This window comes from Sinocyclocheilus anshuiensis, unplaced genomic scaffold (assembly GCF_001515605.1).
Source record: "Sinocyclocheilus anshuiensis isolate Anshui unplaced genomic scaffold, SAMN03320099.WGS_v1.1 scaffold1241, whole genome shotgun sequence".
Lineage (NCBI taxonomy): Eukaryota > Metazoa > Chordata > Actinopteri > Cypriniformes > Cyprinidae > Sinocyclocheilus > Sinocyclocheilus anshuiensis.
In genome coordinates, this window is record NW_015549644.1 from 160,579 (window position 1) to 171,450 (window position 10,872).

The 10,872-nt window shown below is 35.4% G+C and overlaps 1 protein-coding gene across 1 annotated transcript; it reads left to right on the forward strand.

Annotated features, from left to right (window-relative positions):
- Positions 1 to 1,311: 1,311 nt before the first annotated feature.
- Positions 1,312 to 4,591, forward strand: LOC107659920 (uncharacterized). The gene is made up of 4 exons (XM_016449022.1): positions 1,312 to 1,805; positions 2,491 to 2,719; positions 3,004 to 4,144; positions 4,326 to 4,591. Exons 3-4 carry the CDS (start codon positions 3,009 to 3,011, stop codon positions 4,510 to 4,512), a joined length of 1,323 nt encoding a protein of 440 aa, XP_016304508.1. The 5' UTR covers positions 1,312 to 1,805; positions 2,491 to 2,719; positions 3,004 to 3,008; the 3' UTR covers positions 4,513 to 4,591.
- The last annotated feature ends 6,281 nt before the right edge of the window (positions 4,592 to 10,872 follow it).

Consider the following 10,872-nt stretch of genomic DNA (forward strand, 5'->3'; position numbering starts at 1 on the left):
ATGAGTCCTGTGTTGTGCCAACAGTGAAGCATCCTGAGACCATCCATGTGTGGGGTTGCTTTTCAACCAAGGGATTGGGCTCTCTCATAATTCTGCCCAAAGACACTGCCATGGATAAAGAATGGTATCAAAACTTCCTGCTAGAGTGACTTCTTCCAACGATCCATGAGCAATTTGGTGATGATCCGTGCATTTTCCAGCATGATGGAGCACCATGTCACAAAGCAAGAGTGATAAAAAAGTGGCTCGAAGATCATTACACTGAAATTTTGGATCTGTGGCCAGGCAACTCCCCGGATCTCAATCCCATAGAGAACCCGTGGTCAGTCCTCAAAAGGCGAGAGAACAAGCAGAAGCCCACAAATTGTGATCAATTCCGAGAACTAATAAGGCAAGAACGGATCACCATCAATCAGGATTTGGCCCAGAAGCTAATATCCAGCATGCCTGAGTGAATTGCAGAAGTTATGAAGAACAAGGGTCAACACTGTAAATATTGACTCATTATATATATATTTTTGCCAATAAAAGCCTTTAAAACTTATGATATGCTTATCATTGTTTTTCAGTATACCATAGAAACATGTGGAAAAAGAATCTACAAATACTGAAGCGGCAAACTTTGCAAAACACAAAATTTATGTCACTGCCAAAATTTTGGCCATGACTGTACATTTAAAATGCATTTAAAATAAATGTGACAACTTGCCCCAAACTGACATCCTTGTCCAGAAAACACAGTTCAGCCCTTCAGTTAAATGTCCCTTCATTCTATGTCTACATGACACCTGTCTGAATGTGTGCTAGATATCCAGCAGCTACAGAATAAATATGATGATAGTCTAATTTTAGTTTGGAGGGCAGAGTTCACCCCCACACACAAAATGTAAGACATCTTTGAACGGAATGTTTGAAACCAGCATACAAAATCACAGCTAGAGCAACACATACATTTGTGTACTTGGACTTTTGACTGGAAACCCTGTTGTTCCTGAGAAACAGTCTTTGTGACAACTTCTCAGTGTGACAACTAGCCCCGGTCTCCCTTATACAGAGGTGGACGTGTGGTGCAAATCAGAACAAGCTAATGAGTGTTTTTACAGCAAATGTCTTGACTTTTTTCTCTCTTTTGCAAACAATGGTCTTAAAGATGAAACCTCATTATACATGTCCAATGCATAAACGGATCAGGACAAATGTGGCAACAAAGTTTCAACTCGGGCAACATTCCAGCAGGTCTGATGCAACAGGGCTGCAACAAGAGTTGCATCTCCATAGTGTAATATAGTGTCCTTCCTCGTCGCATGTGGTTAAATAGTGCTTTATAAGGGTATCTGTGCTTAGATTTGTGCCTCGATATACACCCAGTCTGGTTTTGGCAATCTGGACCCACTTTAATAATCATTAGAATTTACTTATCGATTACATTTCAAAAGGAAATACATTTCTAAAACGCGAATGCAGTGAACTTTAATCGAGATCAAGCGGGACATCAAAGAGTTTTGCTGACTGATATTTGGACTCGAGGCTGAAGTTCGGATTGAACTCGAGCCGTTAGTTTGGACTTTGCGCTGAGGGGCGCGGCGGCGGATGGATACGAGCTCATGTGATGCGGTTACTGTTTGGTTTGACGTGATACTCTGTTCTCCAAAACTTTTGAACGCTTTATCGTGTAACCGATCAGTCTCGACGTCAAATGAAGAAGAGTGAGACAATGTTCTACTAAATTGAAAACGTGAGCTCCTCCATTGCGATTTACTGCGCTCACAGAAGCACTTCAGACCGGACCACCTCAGCACGATGGAGTAAGTGTCAACTTCCATTCAGACTTTTATATGAGCTGCAACTTCCTGTAACAGTGTGTATCTCAGTTTAACTAGTTTTCAGAGTTTCTGAACTACAAGAAACCCCTGCAGAAATGTATAGAGATGGGGTTTAATCATGACGTTTTGTTATAGCTTTGTTTGAAATTGCACTTAAAATAGCTTAACTGAGTTTCTACATATTTTCTGTAGTTAACAAGCTTCTTTTTGAATAATTTAGTGTAATGCTCTATTTTTTTTATTACATTTAATTACAGTATAAACCTGCTTTTGAATTTTGAACTGTAAAAATATTTTGTAGTAAATATTTTAAGGCTTTACTTTAACCTCTGTTTCACATTTGGCACTGAACTTGACTAGAGGTATCATATAACAGAATGACAATTGAGCTCTAGCAAAAGGTCAAATTCAGATTTAAATGTTTAGATTTATTTTTTATTTAAATTATTAGAACATATTGCACTCTATCCTATCAATTCAGTCAATTTTGTTTAAAATAATTGATTTATGTTATTAATAATTTTTATGATAGTCTATGAACCTGAGTTTTTAGTAGGAAAAAAGTGCAATTCCATAAAAGGAAATGGTTTTATAAAAGGAAAAAATGTTGACACCTGGAAAGCGGGAATTAACGATTGCATTTTACTTTTTTTCAATTTTCATATAGGTTTCAGTTTTTCGCATCTCTTTCCTGTATGAGGAATTTCTTCGATTCTCATGCATTGTACGCAATTCACCATTTCAACCGAAATACAGCAAATTGTGGCGGCATAGGTTATTCCCAGGAAGACTCCCCTCATTTGCACAGCCGGCTTAAGAGCTCCCTCTTTCCTACTGGCTAACGAAGGCCAATCATAGGCGGAGGGAGGAGTCTGCACAGACGTAGGACTAAATTGGTAAGCAGTACGACACTTTTATTTTGTCCGATTGTTGGTGGGAACCGCACTGCAGCATATGTGTTAATGGCGTACAGTAAGTAAAGCAAATATTTTGGTGATCCACATCGTTTCATCTTTTTTTATTCTTTTTTTAATGCTACTTGCATATATTGTTCAATAGAAAATTATATAGATATTCATAGACCAATGATACTTTTGCGCAACCATGCATGTTGAAAATATTTCATCTGTATGTTCATATAATGCTTTTATTGAATTAATTGGATGGTTTTTCTCTACAGATTGGATGACAAAAACTTTTGACGCTTACCCAAACTCAACTTCCACGGAATCCTCTCCTGGTTCCTCTATCCCACCTTCACCTCTGGAGCATGATGTCCAAATGCCCTCCGACTTGGAGGTTATGACCACTCTTCTTAAAGAAGAACTGGCTCAACTGGAGGATTATTACCTGTATGAATCGACACCTATGAAATTGGAGAAATGGCAAAAATGTGACAAAAGCTTACAAGCTATGGCTACACAGTCATACTATCAGTTGCCCTGCGCTTCGTACAATGTAAACCAACCTGAAACAAATCCCAGGCTGGTTTCCCTGGCAACTGGAGATCTCGACCTGCGAGGCTTCTGTGGGGGCTCCATGAGCCGACCGAAAACGAAAATGTCTCGACCTGGCCCCTACAGCTACATTCGGACACACTGCAATAGCCAAAGAATATCAGCGAATGGATGTAAAGACGTCGAGGTGTTTGAGAAGGAAATGTGGACTTTCAAAGGGACTCATTCAGGTTACGCAGAGTTGGCTTTTGACCAGTGCTCTGTTGACAAATCCTACGGAAAGAGCCACGCGAGCACAAAGAAGGTTCGAGAATGTGCCATACTGTTGAAGGAAGAAGAAAAAAGTTGCTTCACGGAAGATGTGTTTTACCGAGCGGAGATGATGAGAAGTTACGATCTCGGTGGGTCCCTGGAATCCCACCACAGGCGAGAGGGCCAGAGCCATGGGATGAAGATGGTCAGCCACGACGGGATTGCGATGCCCATTTTGCAGTGCACCGAGAGCGAGAGCTGTCCACCGTATAAACAATCCGAAGTAGCCGAGTGCTACTTTCATCAGATTACTGCCAATTTAGAGCCATATCACGGCTTCATGAATGAAATCGATCAGCCAATCAGAACTGGGGCTGTTGATATCCAGAATAATGACTACTTGCACCACGATTGCCTTGGGGACCAAAGCTTTGAATGTCTGTCCGGAGACAGTGTTGGGTCCTCTTTGGAGTTGCCTGTCCAGAAACCACTACAAAGGTCACGGGAAAGTCAGTGTGTTTTTAAACCAGATGTTAAAGTAGGTTCCTTGGAGAGAAACCACGGAGAACGCAAGCAGAAGAAGAGGGATCAGAACAAGTCCGCTGCCCACAGGTACTGTACCTACTTTTTTTCCTTTTAAATCTGTGTTTTTGGTGACAAAGTGCTCAGTTAGTCCAATGAATGTGTTAGAATATTGCATGAGTTAATAAAAAAGTAAGCGTGTTTGCTTCAAACGAGCAGAAAAGCTGAACCATGTTATTTTATTCCACAAATGTTGCCTAAAAAACAATAGGTACCGTCAGCGTAAGAGGGTGGAGCTGGACTGTTTGGAGGAGGAGCTTCATGGTTTGGAAGGGCAGAACAGAGAACTTCGGGACAAAGCAGAATCTGTAGAGAGAGAGATTCAGTATGTGAAAGATCTCCTGATTGAAGTCTACAAGGCTCGCAGTCAGCGCTTAAAAGAGGATTCCAGTGCCTAAACCGTCTCTTACCAGCATTTCACTTATACCAGGCTCTGACAGCATGTTTTTATGCTCTAAATAGTTAGTACAAAAAAAACAAGAGCTCATGTATTAAAATGGTTGTTTTTCCAAAGTGAAAGCCGCATGGTTTCATGAAACTGAGAGCATAATATCTGAAGCACTGTGATGATAGCCTTGAATACATTCTAATGACCTAGCTTGGTATTTCAATTTACAGTGATATACATAATGAAAAGCTGCCCGTCAAGATTTGACTGAATTTCACATGGGACATTACATTTCTTTAACCCTACTGGTTTGTTTTTTTTGTGAACGAAATCTGTGCTACGTTTATTGAAAGATATTCTGTACAGGCTTGCTCCATTCTTTATTTATCATGAAAAATCATGCTTCAACATAATGAGAATTTGTAATAATGTAGCGACATGGTCGAAATTCTTACTATTGTAATAATGCAAATTCAGTGCAATGTAAAATGTCACCGTTTTGTTGTCTGTCTTTTTTTTGGTTTATATTTTCATGTATTTCCTTATATTTCTCCTTTATTTGTGAAATATCTCCTGTAATTATGTTTAGAATACAGGAGAAACAGCTTTTGCAGTTATAATTAAATTGCTTTAAAATATATTATACATGAAGTTTTATAGCATATTAATGACTGATTTTTTTAGCTCAGGTATGGAATGCATGTCTAATACATTGAAAAGCATGTTGGGATACAATTTATTGCATGACCCAAAATATGAAATGAATGCTTTTGTGCATTATGACAATATGTAGAATTTTTATTTTGCCCATTCATTTTGTTCTCATTAACAATGCTTTAAAATATGTGATTTTTTTGTAACATTTATAATCAGTGTATGTAATCAGTATGAGATTGTTTTTATGCAGGTTTGCGGAAAACAATCACTGTCATTTGCTACAGGACTTTAAAATTCTGAAGAATTTGAATGATTTCAACGTATTTGAATAGGTGCCCATTACTACAGTAGTATATGGTGCCTCTGAAAACAGACACGTGTAGCAAATCTGAATGCATTTATTTCTGCAGATTGTAATGTGTTTCAGAATCTACCAACACTTGATTAATAAATACAAATTATATTGTGCAGTAATTTTTATTTTTGGTTGATTGAAATGTCAATAAATGATTCTTAAATATTTTATGAATACTGTGATTAATATTTATTGTGCTTGTTTAAACACACATTACACATGTTGATAATTGTTCAGAGAAAAAGAACATTAAATGATAAAATAAAAATCTGAAAATGAAAAATTTAATTAAAAGCATTTAAAGGCAAATAGTTGATATAGATTGATGAAATTCCACAATAACTATTAGAAATCTATCGAAAATATGTTTTTTCAAGACGCAATACATTTTAGCTGTGAAACAGACTTATCTTTTATTTATTTTTACATTGCTTCTATTTGAGCATCCATTTGATATGAAAAGCTTTTGTAAGAAAGCATAATAACATGTTTGAATGTAACCTGATAAATTCACCAGTCAAGCTTTTCTTCTTAGTGTTATTGCTTTATTAATGTATATATTTATTATTATAGTTTTTCATTTTTAGTTATTATAATTTTTACATTTTCGATATACAGCTGACTTTCGTCTTTTAGCAGAATATCGACAAAAACAGAATTGCTACTCTTTTAAGAAGCTATTGATCAGTGATGGATATTATAATTATGATTTCCCCGTCAAACTTGTAGCACGTTAGTAATGTGGCTGGCTGTAATGTGTGATGTGGCCTCACGATGGCATCAAAGGAATAAATGAGTTGTACATAAAAAAGATTATTTCGAGTATGTTTTACAAGAAAATGCTATTACTATGTACTAGCAATTTTTAAGTGTAAATTATTTCTACACTATTTTTTCTACAGTAAACAGTAAATACAGTGTTTAAATATAACGCATATACATTTCTGTCTTTTCCCTCCATATTACAGGGTGATAAATCACTAATCTAATGACCTGAAAAAAGCTAATCAGGAATCAACTAGGACTCTAAACGAGAAGTCTTTAATTCAGCAGAATTCAATCTAAATCTAGTCATTTTTAATATTGTGAAATTCCATCCTTGTTTTAAAACTCTGATTTAGTGATTTTTCAGTTGATAACTCAGTTCAACTAAATTGATAAAATGCAATATTTTATATATAAAAACAATATTTTACATTAATTGCTTAAAAAAATCATTAATATGTATTAAATATATGATGATAGCTGAGACACGTTTACTGGCCCCGGGAATCACAAGATGGCCCAAAGTCATCCTGTACGCTATGAACTATAATTAAATACATTATTTATCAGTTCATAATTGGGGTGTCTTGATACCCATCCTCCCCTACATGTTTAAAGCAATCGTATTGCTAAGCCATAGTCTGTCTGGTGCATAACCATACAAAAATGAGAGAAAGCAAGCAGTACACTCGTTGCACATAATTGCAAACATTCTTATTTTTTTTGTCTTGCTTTTTAACACTGAAAATGAAAAAAAAAGTATTGTACAAGCCGTAACATGCTAGTGGAGGAATATATTCACATTATGTTTGAATAATATGTCTTTTCCCCCAAAATACATGAGTGTGTGTTAAATATTTTCAGAGCATGAAGGATTGTTTTTTTAATATCTCAAATCCTAGCCTCGTTCTTCGTTTAGTTTCAAGCACACCATTCACTAGCAATAGTGTGATTAAAATCAGCATTTTCTTTCTGGAATCCCTTTAGCAAGTGCAAGTCTTTTGGCGGATCACACCTGTCTTTATTTCCAGTGCTGGAATTTCATTCAGCTATGTAATAGGTAGTGTGTGATGTGACTTCTGAAGACACAGAGCTGGGGAATGCAGAGCAGAGAAGGATGTGCGTGAGAAGCTGAGAGGCGTTAACTTGTGGCCCTCAGGGCAAATGGCATTTCATACAGCAGTCTGTTTATCTTCCAGCTGATCATGCTTGAAGGAAAATAAGAAGCTCAGCCTGACAGCGCTGGCATTGTTTCAAAGTGTATGTGTGTTTGGCAGGGCTGGTAAAACACATGCATTTAGACACACCCCACGTGTCTTTCAATAGAAGGCTGATATTGCCTACAGTAAAAGTGATTCTTATCTATGACCGGTGGAATTTGTCAAGGGATAGTTTTCACTCTTAAAAAGAAATGTTCTTTCTTGACACCTAGTTCCATGAGGAATCTTTAACATTCATTGAATCTTTCCATTGCACAAAAGTTTCTATGTAATGGAAAAAAAGATTCTTTAGATGATTAAAATGTTCACACAAACACAAAACAGTTATTTTCTTTGGGGAACCCAAAATGGTTATTTTACAGCATCACTACAAAACCCCATTTTAGAACCCTTTTTTTTTTTTTTTTTTAAGTGTAGCCTAAAATGAATATTTTGTTATCATTTACTCTCCCTCATGTCTTTACAAATTGGTATAATTTTATGGAACGCAAAGGAGAAATTTTGAAGAATGTGCTGGTTGCTCTTTTCCAGTTAATTTCAATATTTATTAATGCATGATTAAAATCAAAGATGTATCTGTTAATATTACTCAATGAATCTAAGCTAACAATGAACAGTTGTATTTTTATTAACTAGCATGTATGAACAAATGTAAATGTAAAAAACGTACCATAACAAATGTACTGATTATTGCTAATGTTAGTTAACGCATTAACTAACAAAGAAATTAAACCTATTATAAAGTGTTACCAAAAATCATTTGTTAAATTAAATAAAACTAAACTAAATAAAAATATTAGATATTGATATAAATATTAGAAATGGTACTTTGAAATTTTAACTGAAATTAGTTAAAGCTGAAGTACTAAAATGACTAAAATTTTAAAATAAAGCTAAATAGAATAACAACAAAAAACTAATAAAAATACCAAAAGCACATAAAATAAACAAAAATGAAGATAGATCGATAGATAGATACTACAACAGTATGTAAATAATACTAAAATACCACTGCTTTTAAGCATCAAAAAGGACACAAAAGCATAACATAAGACACATAAAATCATAATTAATGTGGTCTATATCAGTGGTACTCAACTCCGGTGCTGGGGACTCACTGCTTTGTATGTCTCTTTTATATGACACACTCAGTTCAGTTCATGGAGTTCCCTCCTAACAAGCCGATCTGAATCAGGTGCATTAAATAAGGAGGACTTACAAAATGTGCAGTGGGTCCCCAGGACTGGAGTTGACAAACACTGGTTTATATATTATAATGCAAGTCACACAACAGCTTTGTATGAGGAACATGGAACATGCTGTGTCCGGATCAAGGAGTCACTTGAGAAGCCGGATTAGTCTTCTCTCATGAACTTGCTAAGTAGAGCGAGGTCGGATGTCAAGATTTACAGTGTGTAATGTTTTAAATACCAGTCTTAAAGCATCTTCTGAAGACTTGAAACATAGCACATAAGTCATACGATTAACTATTATGTTTTTTTTTTTGTCATTCTGGTAGCCCTACAATCCCTCTTTATTGTCATGAAAAGCAGCTCTGGACATTCTGTAAAATAAATCTTTAAGTTCCACAGAAGAAAAAAGATCATACAGGTTTAGAACGACATGAAAGGTGAGCAAATTAAGATTTAAATTACTATTACAAACTTGCATACATATACAACACAAACAGCAGTAGTCGAATATACCAGCTTTATTATTTTTTGTAACAAACTGCACGTCTACAACCATAGCAAGACTCTCTCTCGCCCTCTCTCTCTCTCGAACAGGGTCAAGATGAAAACAGAGCAACCAAATAATTACACTGGTATCTCATCTGTACAAACTTGCCCCATAATGCCTCTGGCACAGACCTGCGCAAGATATGACTGATGGGAAACTCATAATTTAAGTTTATGAGAACTCCTCTTCTCAGAGTAATGCAAAAATAACTCCCAATACCAATAATACAAAAATCTCTGTATACGCATAGATAAATTGCAGACGTTGCCAGAGTTTGAACAGCTTATGTTTCCACAAATCATTGACATTTTGTGACCTGATACTAAATAATATTCGACACGCCGTTTACTTTAACACAACATGCATTAGCAAGAAAAAAATAACATTCTCATTTTTATCCGGGAACTTAATACTCTTTATCCTCCATAAAACATTCCATATTAATTAAAAACAAATGAAAATGAAATTTAATTGGCATAAGAATGTCCAATACAAACTCACAAACATCCATTTACCCTAACTCTTATACAATATGAGAATTAACTGATATGAGTACACATATACAAGTACTTATAATTAAAATAAGTTTAGATAGACAACCACAAATAAACATGTTCCATCAAGTCTCTTGCAGAAAAATTACATCTATAATTTGTAATTCATACCCACTCCCCTTAACATGCTATATGTCTATTTTGTTTTTAAAGCCATATTCATGTTAACACATATTTGGGGGGGGGGGGGGGTAGAATCATTCAACTCCAGATGTCTTACAATAAAACATAAATGAAGCCCTAAATGTCATGTACATAAACCAGCCCTATTATATTTAGTATGCAAGAATACTACTGTTACTTATTACAAAAATATGCTAAATACCATGTTGTTGGAAACACCTCATAGTCCCCAATACACAAAACTAATAGGTTGTGTCTGAGAGGAAGACACTATTAAGAAGAGCTTCAATCAGGGTCACACTCATGACTCTGTATTATTTGTATAAATGGATCCTCAATATTACAAAATTGCAGCCAATATTAAGAAAGGATTATTCTCTTATTAAGAATATTTTAAAGCTTCTCACCTCAAACCCTAGCGTGTATATTTATATAATTCAAATCATCAGAGAATAAATGCTTCTTGGTTTTCATTCCACTATAGTAAATAAGATATCGATATACACTACCGTTAAAGCGTTTGGAGTCTGTTAGATTTTTTAAATGATTTCTGTGATGGCAAAGCTGAATTTTCAGCAGCCATTACTCCAGTCTTCCTTCTTTCTAAAATTTTACTGACTCCAAAGGTTTTAAACTGAGAAGAACAATTCGCTTGCAACTTTGCAAAACGGAAAATAACACCAGCTATATATATATATATAGTGGTAAATGCTACTAGTTTTAAAAGAAAATAATGGTATACTGTTGTGCAAAAGCAAAGTACAAAAACTGCTTTTTTTTGGTCAAAATTTGTCTTCTAGATTTAGTTCCATTGTTGGCACAGTTACTGTACTTTGCCATTGTACTCCAGTATATATATATAAACTATTACAGTCTCCTCAACATCAAAACTTCTTGCTCTTGGAGCAAATAGGAACTGGCATTTGACAGACTCGTAGGTCTTTTTTTTTTTTTTT

Excerpts from the sequence above, each read along its gene's own strand:
- LOC107659920 (XM_016449022.1), top strand. The coding sequence starts at position 3,009 with ATGACAAAAACTTTTGACGCTTACCCAAACTCAACTTCCACGGAATCC. Across the intron at positions 4,145-4,325 it reads AACAAGTCCGCTGCCCACAG|GTACCGTCAGCGTAAGAGGG; the intron begins GTACTGTACCTA and ends AAAAAACAATAG.